Below are 17217 nucleotides of genomic sequence, written 5' to 3'. Positions count from 1 at the left end.
CCAACACAAATTAATCCCCAAGTGACCTGGTTTTACTTAGACCTAAGCCAGAGGCAGGGCTGAAACATTCAAACTTTATCTGTTTGACCTGCTGCCTACCTCCCATGGTTCCCATAGATTAATTCAAAGTCATCCCTGCAGTGACCTTCTCATGCCATTTAAAAACTGAGCTACAGTCATCGCATTTCTGCACATCACACACTGTCTACCATGCCAGTGGCAGCACAAGACTCAAGGAATGCATTTGATGCACAGAATGAAAAATTAGCCTGCTACTCCCTGTACTTAATACTAATTTTTAATCCCAACAAGCAGTGTAGTTCCCAGTCATGTATGCCTTGACCCCACTGACCAGCTTCACACTCCAACAGGCAGCTTTATCCTGAGATGAGCGGGACATCATATATCAGAGCAAGCAGGGAAAAGACAAGCAGCACAAAAAACTAAGCCAAAAGCAAATCAGAAAGGGGAAAGCTGAATTTCTGGCATGTTTTAAGACCCTTTCATCCTACTATTTGAAACAACCAGCATGTTGCATTACATCTGATAGATCTACCTCACGTAATCACAGAACCTTTCTAAAACCAGTACCGTAACAGCACCAGGGAGACATGGCCATCTCTCCAGCTGAGAAGAACCACTAGCAGAACATACTCAGAACACACACTGGTGAACAGGTGAAAAGTTCTCTTCTGGATGATAGACCTCTGAAGAGTCCTTACAGAACCAAAGGAGTTAGGTCTCCTTCAGCTGCGTGAGTTAGGTATCTTGTCCCTGGAGAAGAGAAGGCTCAGGGGGAACCTCATCACAGTACGCCAGTACTGAAAGGCTGACTACAAAGACGACAGAGGCGCACTCTTCACAAGGAGCCACATGGAGAAGATAAAGGGCAACGGGTATAAATTGTGTTGGGAAAGTTTTCATTTTAATATAAGAAAAATTTTTTACAGTGGGATCAATCATTCACTGGAACAATCTCCCCAGAGATGTGGTGGAGTCCCCATCACTGGAGATTTTCAAGATGTGATTGGACAGGGTACTAGATAATCTCATCTAGTGTCCCTTTGCCATGAAAGGTTGGATCAGATGATCTTTAGAGGCCTCTTCCAGCCTGGGCTGTTCCACGAGTCCATGATTCTAACTAGTCACAAGCTTGTTTTAAGGTTTTATGGGAAACTTTTCCACATACCAAAGTGAACTCAATAAAGCTGTCTCAAAAGGATGCAAGGCTTGATAAAACCCCCCAAAAACTGGATTGCTATTTCCAGAGTTCTTTGTTCCCCTTCCCAATGACAAATATATCCCAGATTTTACAGGACTTAGAAAATAACCAGTTTTCATTCCTCCCTTCATTCCTTCCATTCCATTTCATTCCTCCACACATACCTTTGCACGACAGAAGTCTCTCTGTGGTAGCAAATCTTTGGTATTATTTTCCTTCCCAAAACGTCTACTGCATTCAAAAGTATTTTCTGCGCCACTCTTTGCTGGTGCTGAGGAGAACCTCTGGATAAACAGAAAAAAAAAAGATATAGGTCTGCATAAAAAGCCAACCTGCTTTACAAAGATCAGGTTCTCATCTAGGTTCCACAATCAAGCTACAACCTGGGATAGAACGGTAAGAAGTTCACCTAGCATCTTCACATCATGATGCTTCGTTATTTCTGTGCACGAAGTGCAACAAAACATCCTTGTAGCAGTTGTCAAGAATACTTCAGGATAGATGGACAACATTTCACACAGATGAAACAATGGAGATGGGGATATCCCAGTTTAAAGCCATGATTTTAATGATTTAGACACTCTGAACAAAGATATAGATATAGGTCCAATTCCACCCACTCACAGTTTAAGCACCTATTGTACTATCAGGCTGCTGCTTACTGAGTCAGCAGCCTACTCGTGCATACGTAAAACAGGCTGCAATATAATTTCTGAATGTGCTAACACTGCTAACCAGCACTAACTTTTGGGATTCCTCTGGAAGATTCATACAATACTTGAACACTAGACAGACTCAGCCTACAAGAAGCTGACAGGAAGGACAGAGCACACACATCTTCCTATAATACCTATTTCTGAGCATGCCTAGGAGGGACAGACTAAAGCACAAAGTTCCTGCCAAGGAGGACTCACAACTGAATGCAGGCACATGCCAGGGATGGCAGTCCTGGCACACAGACCAACCAGATCACTTCAGTGTTATTAGGTGGGCAGTTCCAAGACAGGAGTTCAATTACACTCAAATACTCTGGGATCCCACTTACATGTACTGGTTTCATGTGTCCTGAACTTTGGTTCTTCACAGTAGAATCTACAGCTGAAGGAATGTTAAGAGTCAGTCACCTGCCAAGGGCTTTGCTGATCATGTTCTCTCACAAGTCTTGGACACGTAAATCTTGGTAGCCAGGGAGTTTCTGAGTTATTCACACTACATATCAGCCTAGTCTGGGAGAAACATTAAAAAATTCATAAACTTATAGAACTATTGTATAAACAGCAAAAACCTAGCATTCTTACAATTCCCACCAAACAACAAAACAAATCTCTAAAGGAATTTGAAATGCTGATACCAGCAGCATTTTCCTATCACAGCAAGTTAAAGAGAGATGAAGTATCACGTTTATAGTCAGATTATCCCTCTGATAGCAACTGTCTGTCCTCATCTCTATCAGCAATGGACAGCACGTTTTGTTTCAGAGAACAAAGCGTTTCACAAATTGTTCCAGAATGCTTGTCAGCTTTGAAAACATTTCAGAATCAGATTCCACCTCCTGACTTTTACTTCTTCCCTTTGTGCCTTTTTCAATTACACAGAAGTCAGTTTCAAATAACTGCTATATTCCACCATAGGAAAGTTGCATTCTAGTGTTTTTTAAAGTTAGTTTTAAGAGACAAAGCTTGTGCTGACATACCAACTCTGAGCTTCAGCCAGGAAATTCTATCTCCATTATTGTACATGCATCAGTGTATTTGGATCTATTTATAAGAGACAGTAGAACCACAGAGGCAAAATGCCCTTTACAGGATCTTCCATTTAAACTTCTGTTCATTTCAGATTCACTGGAGACACACTGCTTTCAGAATATGACATATTCACAAAATTACTTAGGTAAAGAGTGGACTAAAAGAAAAGCTTAATTCTGCAGAGACACTGACCTCCACACTCTTCAGACAGGTCTTTCAGCTATGAAAAAATATGTTCTTCAATTATTTTTGGCAACATCTATTTAAAAGAATCTACAACTCTCCAAATTAGGTATTCTTACAAGAGAACAACATTTTTTTGTACAAGATAGTGTCACTGAAGTGCTGAGTTGGACAGCATAAACTCTTAAAAGCTATCTGACTCCCAACTGATCTCTCCAGACTGCAGATTCAAATCTCTTACCATTGGTTCAAGGTGAAGTCTTTAATCTACATCTTCGTTTCATTTCATATTCCATGCCCTTATGCACTGATAGACACATTTGTCTCTGTATTCCTGCCTCCTCACAGAAATGCTTTCCTGTCTTTTCTGACTGAAAGAGTCAGAAACCACAGGAAAGCACACATTGGAAAGGCCTCTGGAGGTCATCCGGTCCCACCTGCTTGAAGAACAGCTAACCTCATAAACAAGATTGCTCAGGGCCTTGCCCAGTGAAGTTTTGAAAATTTCCTTCCTCAAACTTGCAAGCTCATGTCCTTCACTCCACCTGCTTCCATAAAAAGAAAATCCTCACTTCTGCCATGTAATCCAGTCCAAACCAAAGCAAGGAAAAAAACGCAATGTAACGCACATGGCATCAAAGGATTTCCTTCCCTCCTGCATGATTTTGTGAGATTCTGTTCTTTCACCAGACACAAGGAAATCTAAAAGATTCACAGTGGAATAGGTCGCAACATCCGAATCCTCTACTGTATTTTTTTCAGCCCTTGTAAGACAGTTTCCAAAACCAGAAATAAATACTAGCCTTAGCATTATGGCAGGGTACTGGGCACTTCCTCTAACATGATTTCCTGCCTTCTCTATACAGAGGAGACAAAAGACACAGAGTAAAATAGAGGCTTACAATTGGGACACTGCAACATGGTTTGGAAAGCAGGTATCCTGCCCCTCTCCATTGGGAAATGAAGATTTTTTTTGTCTGCGTGTCCCGTGGCTTCTGCAGTGTCGTGCCTGCCATGGAGGCTGTTATTCCCTGTGACAAGTCCCCTGCTCTGAACATGATCTCCCCCTTTTCCAGACGGCCCAGGTCTACTAAGCTCCAGGGAATGCTGTAAAGCCTACCCGACCTCATGGTCTCTGAGGAGCAGGGAAAGGATTCTCACAGTTTATTCTTCATCCTGCAATGAGTAATTAAAGGACACCGTGCACTATATTACCTACACAGATAAATAACAGCAAGCATGCTCCGATTAGCACTGAACCAATTTCTGATATAAAATAAAAAGGCAAACAGTGAGGACTTAAGAACATCCAGATACCTGAGGTGCTACAAATTTGGTATTAAGACAAGTCAACACACCTTCCTACGAGCAATATATCCTACCTACCTGCAAAGGTGTCACGAGCTTCTGCTTCAGGCCATCTTTTGCAGATTTCCCTCCGCTCAAAGCAGTTCTGTTCTTCTGAGATAGGGATGTTGTAAATCCCTGGACAAGCTTAAGATGAAAGAAAATACATATATTAATAGTTTCTAAGCTTACAAAACAAACAAACCCACCGCACTAGCTTCCTTTCCATCTGTTTTCTGTAACTAGTATTAAGACTCCATCCATCTTACAAAGAAAGACTGAGCCTTTCTGGGAGCACAAAAGAGATGTTTGCTCTCATCACCATGGATAAGAGAAGAGACAAAACAGAGCAAACACAGAAAACGTGTCTGCTGTAGCAATCCGCCTTAAAGAAACAACAAGTGGTAGTCTCTAGCTGCATATTTTTCCCCCCCCAGTTGTCATAACTCAAGTTGCCACTGAATATTAATCTTTTTTTTCCCTCTGTTTTGTTTGGACTCTTGCTAGGAGATGCCAAGTCTCTGTGGTTGGGAAAGGCAGACCCTACTTACATGAGACACCAGCTGTTTTGCAGGTCTTAAAAGTTTAATCACATGTTAGCACAGAAATACAGTAAAGGATTTCCAAATGCTGAGCGGATAAAACAAGATCTGAAATTAATCTAACAGTAGCAGCCCACAAATGCTAAAGCCTGTGAGCAGGCTGGCTGTTCTGTATTAGGACACCTGTTCTACGATCAAACTCTGAGAATAACCCTGCCTAAAATGTCTTGCTAGATATATCTGCATCCTACTTTGCTGTCAGCAGTACAGCTTTGTCTCTGTAATTTTTTTAAAGACAGTTTCTCTTGCTTCACGAGTCCTGTTCAGTAAAAAAAGGTACCTTTCCTCCTGGGGACTACGCTGCGTGCTGGACGTCTCCGTGCGTTTCACCAGCCACCCCATTTCTAAACATACCGTTTTATCCGTGAATCCAGGGGTTTTTCTTCTGCTCCCGGGTGAACAGCTGAGAAGAGGAGGCTCCTCCGAGGAAATCTCCCAGGGCGCGCCTAGGAGCGTCCGCTCCGCAGCTGGTCCCTCAGCCGAACAGAAATCCTCCTGCCTGGCTCACCAAAATGACGTACGGAATATAGACTCTATAACTCGAAAGTTATAAAGTAGGTATGTTTATTGCGCGCAGATGCACGGGGGATCGCTCCACCACAAGCGTGCATGCCCGAAGTGACGAACCACCTCACATTTATACAATAAAACAAATGAATATTCAATTAACACATATACATATTCATTACCTAAACCCGCTTACTCTCGCTTCGTATGTTAATTAGCTTATCAGTCCTTTGCCTGGAATGTGGTGGTCTTGCAGGTTTGTAGGCGATTCATGTCCTTGTGACCATCTGATCTTCTCCAGCAAGAACACTTAGCACTCCCTCCCTCTAGATAACATTGGAATGTCTCTCATCTTTTTCTCATCCTCTTTATAAATAGCCCCTTTGTTAGAGGAAGAAGGGTAGGTGTCTCCTCAAAGCTGTGTGACTATGTGACCAGACACCACACCCGTGACCAGTCACCATACCCACATTCCTTGAGCAGACACATACAATCACAATTGATGTCCATTGTCCCTATTTCACACTATTTCTCCCTTTCACAGACTTTGCCCAAACATGCATGTTTGCGGCAGCTTTGAGAAGACAGATTTCAGTCGTTTCTGTGACAAACAGTAAAGATCCTCACACATGCCTCAGTCCTCTCAAAAACCACTTTCTGAGGAAAGCCTTATACGGGTCATGCCTGTAGGCCCATGTGTTCACCATCCCCCCAGCACACACGGATGTCACCCTTTGCAACCACAGCCGGCTGCCTTTACGGGGGCTTGGTCTCCTCCAATTCCCTCAGGCGCCAGGCCAAAGCACGAGGAGAGAATCAGCCTCTAGGGCAAACAGGGCAGCTCTATGAACAGAACCTTGTGCAAATGCTAAGCTAACAGATAACGTGCACGCATAGGGAGAGCCCACGGGCACGGGCCTGACCCCTCCACCTGGGAGGGTGCGATGGCGGCCACGCCGGTGAGAGGGAGAGGCCGGGCCCCCTCAGGCCGCAGGGACCCAGTTTGCTGAGGCCAGTGCCAGCAGGCCGAGGGGCGGCCAGGGCCGGCAGCACAGCCCCACTCCCGTCCCGCCCCCGTTCCGGGCTCCCTCACCGGCTCCCGCGAGGCTCCGGGAGATCCCAGGGGAGGCGGGAAGCAGCTGTGGTGGGAGCCACGGCCTCGCTACATGATAACCCCCACCCCGGGCAAGATGGCGGCGCCTGCTAGGCAGTTTCTGAGCCTCACGCACCCTGTGTACTTCCGCCGGAGAAAATAGTCCCACCTCCCTCACCCCCAGCCTCTCGGAAAGAGCAGGGGCCGCCCGGTGGAACAGCGACGCGACTCCCCGGCTCCAGGGCCAGCACTCACTGGCTGCCGTCCTTGAGGAGAGGCAGGGCGGAGGCACGGGCGGATCCCTCCGCGCCAGGCCGACCAGCGTCCTTCCCTGCCATGGCAACCCAAACCTGGGCGCCCTCCCCTCGGCTCCGTGGTCTTCCCACCAATCAGAAAAAGGAGCGCTTGGGTGCCTGAGCCAATCAGGAGCGAGGACAGGCTGCCTCCAGGGCAGGTGAGAGGCCGTGCCGCCTCCAGCACTGAGCCTGAAAGGAAGGGCCGGGCCGGGCCGGGCCGGGCCGGGCCGGGCGCCCCGCCAGGTCTATGCCGTACAGGCCGGGAGACTACAGCTCCTAGCATCCCCGGCAGCGCGCGGGGCGCCATGGGGAGAGTGGCGGAGCCGCGGCGCAGCGCGCAGGTGCAGGGGGTGAGCGGGGGGAGGGGGCGGGTTGCTTTGGCGACGCCTCAGCGGGGCGGTGGTCCGGGGCGGAGCGGGCCGGGCGCTGCCTGTGCGGGCGGCGGAGCTGCCGTGCGCGGCCCCGTGAGCCGCCTGGCGCGGGGCGGGAGGGGGAGGCAGCCCGGGTGCGGGGCCCCGGCCCGGCCGCCGCCTGGCACGGCGAGGCGGGCTGTGGGCAGCGGTAGGGCCTGGCGCCGCCGTGCCGCCCCGCGGCCTGTGCCAGGCTTCTGGTGGGGCCGGGCGTGCGGCCGTCACCCCGCCGGCAGGCCTCGCCGCACTGCTTTGCGATTCGAACACCCCCCCATCGCTCAGGCTGAACAGTAACTGCTCTAGTCTGATGTCCTTCTAACAGGCCGTCCCCTATGCTGCCTGGCAAGCCGCAGCTTTATCTAATTGCAATATTAACGCCATTTCCAATACCCTCGTTTAAAATAAACCCTTTTAGATCACATAGCAATAAAGCCACAAGGTTTATCCAGAGTTAGTTTACTAAATTCCATCACAAGATTTCATACATTATCATGTCATACTGATTTCATAAAACTAAAACTGAAACCTGATGTGTGATATGGCTTTGCTCTAGTGAGAATAAAAATACTAGTTTTCTGCTAATTAATTATGATTTGAGCACATGTCCATGTGCTTAGTGTCAGGGGCACGGACACAATGGCACAGACAGAATTGCTGGCCTGCAGTTTTTGCCAGCACCTAGTGGCTGGGCAGGGCTGAAGTAAAGAAGATGCCTGGTGACAATTCTCTGAAGGTTTAATCAGCATCTGATTTCTGTTGTTGCTGATGCAGACAGCCAGAGAGACCATCCCATGAGAGAAACGTAAGATTTATTCCCAAGCAGCACCCCAGCAGTGTTGCAGCGACCCAGAGGTCTAACAATAACCATGTTAATGCTGACCATTTAAAAAGAAAGTAATTTTGGGGTTGTGTCAAGCCTGCCCCAGAAGCACCCCCAGCCCTCCTATTTCTGCTCTGATCTGCTGGTTGTAGCAAGTTTTATCTCATTTCTTAGTGTTTTCACTGTGGACAGTTTCGTCAGTGAGAGGAAAATTAAATGCCAGGAAAAAAAGCACCCAGAAATACTTACACTATAAAAATGTAACTGGATTTCTATGTCCTTTCTGAGAAAGGCTTTTTCCTTTCTGAGTACAAGAACAAGAACCTGTGTACTTCCGCCAGAGAAAATAGTCCCACCTCCCTCACCCCCAGCCTCTCGGAAAGAGAGAGGCTTTTTGTCCTTTCTGAGAAAGCATTTTCCTGCTGGTCTATTCTGCTGTTCTCCTGTTTTCAGGATTTTTGTTTTGTTATTTTGCTTATCTGAGACCTAGCATTACTTCTGCTGAAACTCCTGAATCCACACAGAGGAAGATCTGGTTTCCAGTATAAATGGGAAGGGGAATGAACACTTATACATCGATTTCTTTTTACAGAACAGAAGGAAAATGAACCAGCTGCAGGCTTTGCTGAATGACAGTCTTATCAGAACAAAGCATGTGGAAAACGCAGCTATCATTGACATAAAAGACAAGTCTGTGCATCAACCTATGGCTTTTACTAACGTAAGAGATCCAAGAGCATCCAGGGAAGTGAAGCAGAGGTAGAAACTCTGGGAATCTAGAGCACAAAGTAGCAGTAAAAGGCAGGGAGCACAGCGCTTTACTAAATACACTTGATTCTTTCAACCTCAGAGACCGAGTTACAGGCGTGCAGCCTACCTACTGTGTTCAGAAGCTAACGTCACATCTTTGATTTTCAGAAGAAAGATGCCATTTAACTGGCATTTTCAAGGAGTCCTTTTTAACCACTCCGCACTCAATGACTCCACCAGTGAAGCACATGTACGTAGGTCTGTTCTCTGGCACTGAGACCTGCTGGTATGGAATATGCCGTGCCCATAACTATAACCCCGAAACAGAGTGGCTGTACCAGGTTGCCTATGGGGAGCAGTCCTGGGCCATTCTAAATTTAGACTGTGCCTCAGAATTGTTTGGGAAAGTGCTTACTGGCTCAGGCCAAAACACCAGCCAGACTGTCCCGACAGCACTCAGAACTGCTCCCTGGCACCTTAAATTTGCTGGCATATATGTAGTTTATCTGTTTTCATTGTGCATCAGCTGATAAACAGCAGAATAAAAGCACTTCTAGTCATATCATATTATATGGCAAAACTAATACTCTCTGACAAAGTCTGTGAACTTTCTAGAAGTTGAGAAATGCTTCCCACACCACAGTCCTCCCCTTATGTCGTTGGAAGGTGGTACCACTTCCTCTCCTAAACCCCATGATACCAGCTCTCAAACACTTCCAGGAAGTTTTTCCAGGGGTGCATGCTGCTATCCTTGGCACACTCAGAAGAATGTTCAGAAGACGAAGCCCTTGTTAAGATAGCCCCATCCCCAGAGACAGATTTTCAGCAGAGCGAGCCATTAGCCCACTAGCTAACAGTGACATAATCTTTAATATATAAATGATCTTAAGTATAAACCACAGCTTTCAGAGATGCCAGCCTGCTGGCTTTTCAGCAAAGATTACATGCTGAGGTGCAGAGCGAAGTCCTCAGCTGGTGTTAATTATCACCATCTCCACTGACTTGAAAGAATTTCAGGCCAGGAGGGATCACTGGATCATCTTATCCAACCAGTTAAATATAAATCTGCCAAACCAGTGAGCCAGTTACACATACACTGTGCCCAAGAAGTCATTGACATGAACAGATTTGACCTGTGCAAACTGCTCCATTGAGGTGTGGTCATCTGCTCTGGACCGGCTAAAGGTTACACTTCCCATTGAAGACTTAAAGAGTATTTGAAATTGGCATCCTTGGGTGAGCTCTGCCTTGGGTCCAGTCACCACAGGCACATTGCCTACCTAGAGACGTGGTACTGAGTAATGGGCCTACGCAGATAGTAATGGCAGACTAAGCAGATAGCTTCAAATAAGACTTTGAAAATATAGTGGACTGTACAGGAACTAGGTCTAGTTTCAAAGCACGCAGATTTTTTTTTTTTTAACATCATAATTTTTATGAACTATCAAAAACAGTGGGAGGGTGGAAAGCAGTTCATCATTGCAAATTGGTGCATTTTTGGTCCGTTACACTGTGCTGTATTGACACAGGTGCCACCAGAGTGCTTTAAACCTTATCTACACTTTCTACAAGAACTTACTGCAAGTTAGAAGGGGAGGACTCTGCTTCAAGGAGGCGTATTATAAATGTGTCCATGCAGATGAGCATTCCATGTATCTTCAGAATGTACGTTGACAAGAGCTGTAGCCATCCTGAGAAATTTGGAGACTTCCTACTTCCTTCCCTTGCTGCCTGGTTACATGAATACCTTAACACAAGCAGAAAGCCTTCACATGCTGCTTTCTTTCTCTGTATTACCTTCCCAGCAGGCGTGGAATGAAATCAGTGCAGGATACACAAGTGTCAGCTGTTTAATACAAATAGAATGGGTAACACCATTCATTTCCCTAACACCAGGTGCAGGACCCATCATGTTCTCCTTGAAATCAGTTCATCATGCTTTTGCATACGACATCAAGCACTAGGATAACACTTCTTTGAAATGCTGTACAATAGCACATGAATCAATGGAAGTGAGAACAAGCAATATAATAAAGCATTTGACTGACCTGCTTTAATAGTCAGCAGTCTTCAGAACATTATCACTGTTTATCTGCATCCTGGCTTAGACTTTAAGACAATATTTGCCTTTTTTTTCCCCCAAGAAAATAGGTATATTGGCAAAGAAATGCCTGTATTTGGCCCAAATTATCAGGCAAATATGTATACCTATGTATTTTTTTAGAACCTTGTAACCTTTTACCAATTTTCCGTACTATCTAGCCAGATGGAGGCCTGATAGTTGTGAAGACAAAGACTTTCATCCTGCTTGCTACTTACAGAGCGGGCATCTATCCCAGTGTGTGCGTGGAAGCTGCAGAGAAACCAGGTAAGAGAAATGACTCTATCTGTATGCCTGCCTGCCAGCATCTCACTGTTTAGCTCTGCCCCTGCAAACAGCTTCAAAAACCAATCTGTCAAACTACCAAATCCTAAAAATCTGGAAAACTGAACAGGCATTGTTATGGCTCCACAGCTGAACCTTCTCCAGGCATCACATCCCGTCATGCTCCACAGCCTCTGTAGGTATGAACAGGTTACCGAACTCTCTTTCCTTGGCCATTCTGCACAAGTTTTCTGTTAGTTACCCTTCAACAAAATGAGCCCTGGCAGTCACATTTTCTTGACCTCATATACCTGATGCTGAGGTCTTAAGCACACTTTTGTAGAGCATCAGCTCTGATGCTCTGTTTCACAGTCCACTTCTTCAAAGACACATGAGCTCTCTAAGCGTTCCAAACTTTCTACAGAAATCCTAGTCTCTAGGAGAAAGCTGGAGTCTCTTTTCCTGCCTGTGAATTCTGAGACATCATGAAGCGAGTCTCCTTGTCTCACAGTAACAAATCACCTCTTCTTTAACAAAAGTGCCTGTTTCCTTCCCTCTCCTGCTCGATATCGAGCTCTTTGTTGTCCATTTAGGAACACTGCAAAACTCAGCCCTTCGCAGACCAGCAGCAGAATCCTGATTGCATCCGAGATGTAGTTTTCCTTTTGTGTGGAGGTGCTGGCAAGGATTAACCATTCTTCATTGGCCTTGGTCTGGGAGATAAATAACAGGCTTACACATCTTACTGATGTACTAATACATGGCTGACTTCATATCAAGGATACAATAATTTTATCACATCATCCAAATGGATAAAATGCACAACTGCAGATTATCAGAATAGCCTTGATTTTCACTGCAGGGGTGATTCTAAGAAATTTCCAAGGCATTTCAAGGGTATTTCTAAGGAATATTTTGTAAACTAGTAAGATTCAACTTAATCAGTGTATATGTGCATCTTCTTTCTCTGAACAGGAATGAAATTGTAGGCCCATTGTGCTCCTCACTTTTGTTCCTCCTTTAGATGCCCAAAAGTAAGTGGAATTATTTTGTATTTTGGGGCATAAGCTGTTTAGTCTGGAATGAGCTATAAAACTCTCAGTAATAAATTTTTCATCAGACCTTTTTCAAAAGGCTTTTACAATTCAAAAAGCTAGAATCAAGAACAGGATTATAAAGACTATAATGCAGGTTTTAAAACAAACTTGCCTGCTGGACCCTCAGAAGCTTGGTTCTTGGCTGGTGGGTCTGTGCTTGGTGCCAGGTTGGCAGAGGCTGGTGCCCACTGCAGCCTCTCCACTTCTTCACACTTTTATCCAAAATTAATCTGACTGCAGACAGGCCAGAAGAAGAAGGAATTGGATTGCCCATGTTTGTGGATCTTTCCTATGTTCATTTCAGCCTCAACTATCAGAGCAACCTCATAACTTTATGTTATGTTCTGCTTTCTCTAGTTCTTGGCCACTGCTTTTGTTAGTGTCTCGTCACAGGTTGAGCACAAAACAACTGTACCAGCACTGCACTGCCTAGAGATCCTCAATCTTCTTGTGCTCCAGACAGGATTCTGCCTCATGTCTGTCATATTTAGCAGTTGTGATGGATCTGTGAGCGATTAGGTAATGTAAGTCTTTGTCACTGACATGCACAGCCAGCACATTAACTTCAGATGATTTTGGTGGACACTTACATGCTGGGCTATGAACAGAGGAGCAAGCAAATTTCCCATTTTGGTATTGTTTGGCATAGATAAGGACTAACAGCTTCCAGCAGTAACCTCAAGGATGTCCACTGGGTTAAGTCTTCTGAGAGCATGACCGAGTTTTTAATCACTGGGTTAAAACAGGCATGAAATGGAACCAAACCAGGATAGTCCTTCCAGGTCAGGGGTGTTTTCAAGGGATTGTTTCCACCTAGGGCAGCATTAATAAGACTTACTAAATCTAAGAATTGGGCCTTATATTTAAGCTAATTTCAGTTTCACATTTAGCTGAAATCCAAGTGTCTCTTTGAACATCCCAGATCCATCTGCTGGCAACCTAAAGAAAAGAAAAAACTGTGAATCTATATACTGCACAGTTTTTTGTTCGTTTAAAGAACACAGTATTATATAAATGCTGACAGAACTGCATTATGAAAGTTACAAGCAGAAATAACAATTGCAAAATTACAGTGAGAATGAACAAGTCTTGTCTGATGTTGAAATACACATCCTTGCTTCACAGTGAAACTCCCACCCCCACAGATCCAAAAATTTCTACGGCAAAAACTCAGTTCTCTGTGATGTTCACTTGTTAGCACTTTAATGTACTCTAACAGCACCCCTTCAAAATCAATGTGAATAGACACTAGTTTTGGGAACATATACAACTAAGGTGTCACGTCCCCCACTCCTCCACCTCCAGCTTACTCCACCAGTCTACTTGTGACTGTTTACTGGGCTCTCTGCTTTTCTGATGAAATTCTTTTCAAAGCTAAAATGTGTGAATTGACTGCTGGAATAAACACATTCCTCAGAGGGGAAAAAGTTAACTCGGACCATTTCAGTAATCTCTTTTAACCCTCAGCTCCTCTGTCAAAGTACAACTTCTGAGGCAGCATGCTGTGAGACAGCACCAGAGTAGCAGGTAGATGCAGGCCCCTCAGACCAGCTTCATTACTGAAGCTGACAACCCTTCAAACATTGTTTCATGTAACCTGCTAAAACCAGGTATGGTTTCATCGAGGTTTAAGAGCTGATGATGAACACTCCTAAACAGAAGTACGCTCTGACGCTCCGCAAGATACCTAAAAGTGTTTTGAATGCCAGTGGGAGCTTGCAATACATACAAATTTATATCCAACACAGGAAAGTCTAAGAATGCTTTTCTTTTGGGTGTGCCAAGTTCAGATCACTAATGTTAATTTATAGTGCCAGAAGCACCTTTGGTAGCAGCTACAGTTGAAAGAGTTTCCATCCCTTTCCTTGCCACCTGTACCTTTCCATGTCACCCCACACTACAACTGCACAGCATTTTGCACTGGATGTGATGACCCAGCTGGATATCAAAGTACATTGGAAAAAGAAAACTCACAGCAGACATGTAACTATACTGGCACAGCACACAGCAGTAATAACCCATTGACAGGGAAGAGCAGCACAGGCTGCTTACCACTGTTACTGAATTAAAAAAAGACAACCAGCTTCACAGGGTTAGGTAGAATCACAGCAGTACCTTAACCCATCGCCTGGTATATTACTCTCCATAAAGAACCTTGAGTTGGCTTCAAGACCAACTCAAATTAGCTACGCTGCTGAATGCGGATGAACGCCTACTACATAACACACAGTTATAAAAACTATTTTCAATTTGCAAAAGATATTGCGGGTAATGTGTTTGCTTACATTTATTGCCTGACCTGCCTTTTCCACAATTAGTACGGATACCACATACTTGTAACGATCAAATACCAATTCCTTCACAGCCTTTAATATTTCTTCTGAGATTGAAGCACACAAGGAAGGACTAGAAACTCCATCATATTTGGCTTGTTGAAGTTTATTCTTTCAAAATTGTTTTTGATAGATCTTAAGTTTTCATCCTGCTAGTCTTTTGCAAAAAAGCTTTTACAGTCATTTTCATCACAAGAACATTAGAAGAACTAATGAGCAGAATAGTCAACATAGATGGATGCTCTCAAACAGCAAAGGTTGCATTACTTTTACTCTAAAATGTATTATCTAATTTTCAAAAGTGACAAACACATTCAGCCAATCTCCATTTAATAATCAGGAGTGTATTCTTCTCTTCACTTGGGCTCAGTTCACTGGAAAATAGCACTACAAATACCTGTTCCAGACATTCAAGGCATGCCTTCCAGACAGCTGAAGTACAAGAGCTGGTTGTAACTATGCAAGGTGTCATTAACAGCTACATATTATCTCAAGCAAAACTGATGGAGAACAATCTGTTAATTTTTCTAGGTGGCAGTCAGTCTACCAAGGACACTAAGTGTATTTTTTGCAGGTCATGGGGCATTAGAGGAACTAATTGAAAGGGTAGAATTCCACAAATTCAAGGTCAAGATTTTTTGGATAACTGGATGTTTGGGAGATTAGATTGTTTTTAACTGTGTTGTAGTTCAATTTCATTTAGAAACAGGTATGGGTTTAGGAAACTTCAGCTCAACCTTAACAGCACGTGCTCAGTGGCGAACTTGCATAGCGCCTTCTGCACTTTACAAAACAGAGCATATTCACACTACATTTGTGTGCCAAAACTACAAGTCCACAAAGATTTATGCATATGTTAAGTTTATGCAATGTACAGTGTTCCACTAACATATTCTTTGCAAGACAAGCTGCTTTTGCAATAAAATTACAATTAAAAAACCCCTATACCATTAGTATCACTTGAGCTTTGTCTCTTACTAAATAATCCTTAAATTTATTATGTGACTCCAGTCTGTATGTATTTGATGTTTTATCTTTGCCCTATTAGCTTTGAACATCAATAGCTTAGCTTTCATCGAATCAGTAAAATACTCTTCTTCCATTGGAGCCATACTTAAAGCCTCATAATTTGACTGTGTACTTTTTCCTTTCATCTGTGCAAAAGAATAAAAAAGTCCACATCACATGCCAGTATTTTAGTATTTAATAGTCTCTAAATAATACTTATAGTGTACAGCTAAGAGGAAAAAGAACAATTTGTCTAGGAATACGTTACCAAAAAAGAAATAGGTATCTTCATCTGAAACTCAGTTAATCAGACACACCATACTAGCGCTCTTAATACACTGAATTTTCTAGGTAAAAACACACAGATATCAACATCTGTGTCCAAGACTGTTAACCACAACTTCAAGCTTTTCATTCAAACAGCATACACAAACCCCAAAATATATGTTCCCATTAATTTATTACATCATATTACTTGTCCTTGTTCCTTGTGAAGCTAGTAAACAAATATTTTATGTATTAATGACTTAATTTGCTCATTAATAAAGAGATAAAAATATGCTCCAATTTGCAAGCTTTGTAATTTTACTTGGCACTTAAAAACAGAGTAATAATTCTTTTTATTTGTCATCACAACTCTTGAGGATCCATGTTTTCTCCCCACCCAGTCTGCATACTATCATTCCCTTCAATGTACATAACAAAATTTGTCCCTCTACAAATGCAAGCAGCAACTCACCTGCTGTCCTCCATGGCTGGCTTAGAATAGAACTGTAAAACAGTAACAAAACAAGACAGACAGAAAAGCACATGGAACCAATGAGATCATAACAAATGCTACAGACAGTGGTCTTCTACACCAGACAACTCCTAACTAACCACTTCCAAGTTTTGCTGACTCGTCAGTCCCTCACTCCACTTCCCACTACAGCTAGAACTTAGGTGACAGAAAATCATCAGTTTCTGCTCAGAAGAGCAGAAAAGATCACAAAGGTGCTACAACACCACAGTGCAAAGCTTACACTAAGTAGTATAGGAAAAAAGTCAAACACTTCTGGATAATACACAAGTTCCATGAGAATTATTTGAAAAGATGCACTACCCAGGCTCACAAATCTTTCAGTCAGAGGAGTTTGAGAGTAAGGGAAGCAGTGCAGTTTCTTCTCTATGAAATCACTTTAGCCCTGTCAACACCATGGACATTAGCTACTCTCCTCTGGTTAGTTACCGTTAGATAACTGTTAAAAAGCAGTGATGTTAACAGTTCTTGCGCAAATTGGCTACAGATGTTTGTAGATACCATGACAACAATGCAGACTCTGAATAGTACTTACACTACACTAAAAACACAAGGAGAAAACACATTTGCACTTCGGCTGTGGACACTCGTTATCTTCTAACTGAAATTCAGATCTATCTAAAGACTACAGCCCTTGCCT

At 43.7% G+C, this 17217-nt stretch overlaps 2 protein-coding genes and 1 long non-coding RNA gene across 7 annotated transcripts in view; 1 reads left to right on the top strand and 2 right to left on the bottom strand.

Moving 5' to 3' along the window:
* FAM228B (family with sequence similarity 228 member B) overlaps positions 1-7331 on the bottom strand; it is a 17948-nt gene extending 10617 nt beyond the window's left edge. For all 4 annotated transcript variants that reach the window (XR_008748103.1, XR_008748102.1, XM_055810666.1 and 1 more), the window contains exons 1-4: positions 6955-7331; positions 4537-4644; positions 2347-2448; positions 1387-1506 (exon numbers count right to left, since the gene is read on the bottom strand). Coding sequence is in view for 2 of the 4 variants with exons in the window: in XM_055810666.1 (XP_055666641.1) it covers positions 1387-1506; positions 2347-2448; positions 4537-4644; positions 6955-7302 (678 nt within the window). In the remaining 2 variants the exon portion in view is untranslated. The remainder of the gene's footprint in view (positions 1-1386; positions 1507-2346; positions 2449-4536; positions 4645-6954) is intronic.
* On the top strand, positions 7213-15925 carry LOC129784896 (uncharacterized). Of its 2 annotated transcripts, none has more exons than XR_008748104.1 (2): positions 7213-7336; positions 8818-15925. It is a non-coding gene; the product is annotated as an uncharacterized LOC129784896 (long non-coding RNA). The 2 variants fall into 2 exon arrangements; XR_008748105.1 differs by having other exon boundaries at positions 7226-7336; positions 8823-15925.
* DYNLT2 (dynein light chain Tctex-type 2) lies at positions 12446-17217 on the bottom strand. Its single transcript, XM_027789084.2, is given in 4 exon segments — positions 12446-13376; positions 14723-14881; positions 15719-15795; positions 15798-17217. Coding segments are annotated over 4 exon segments (459 nt in total). The 5' UTR covers positions 15925-17217; the 3' UTR covers positions 12446-13280.

The sequence above is a fragment of the Falco peregrinus genome, chromosome 7, assembly GCF_023634155.1.
Source record: "Falco peregrinus isolate bFalPer1 chromosome 7, bFalPer1.pri, whole genome shotgun sequence".
NCBI classification, from domain to species: domain Eukaryota; kingdom Metazoa; phylum Chordata; class Aves; order Falconiformes; family Falconidae; genus Falco; species Falco peregrinus.
The sequence above is the reverse complement of the archived record's forward strand: the minus strand, read 5'-3'. Positions and strand labels throughout refer to the sequence as shown.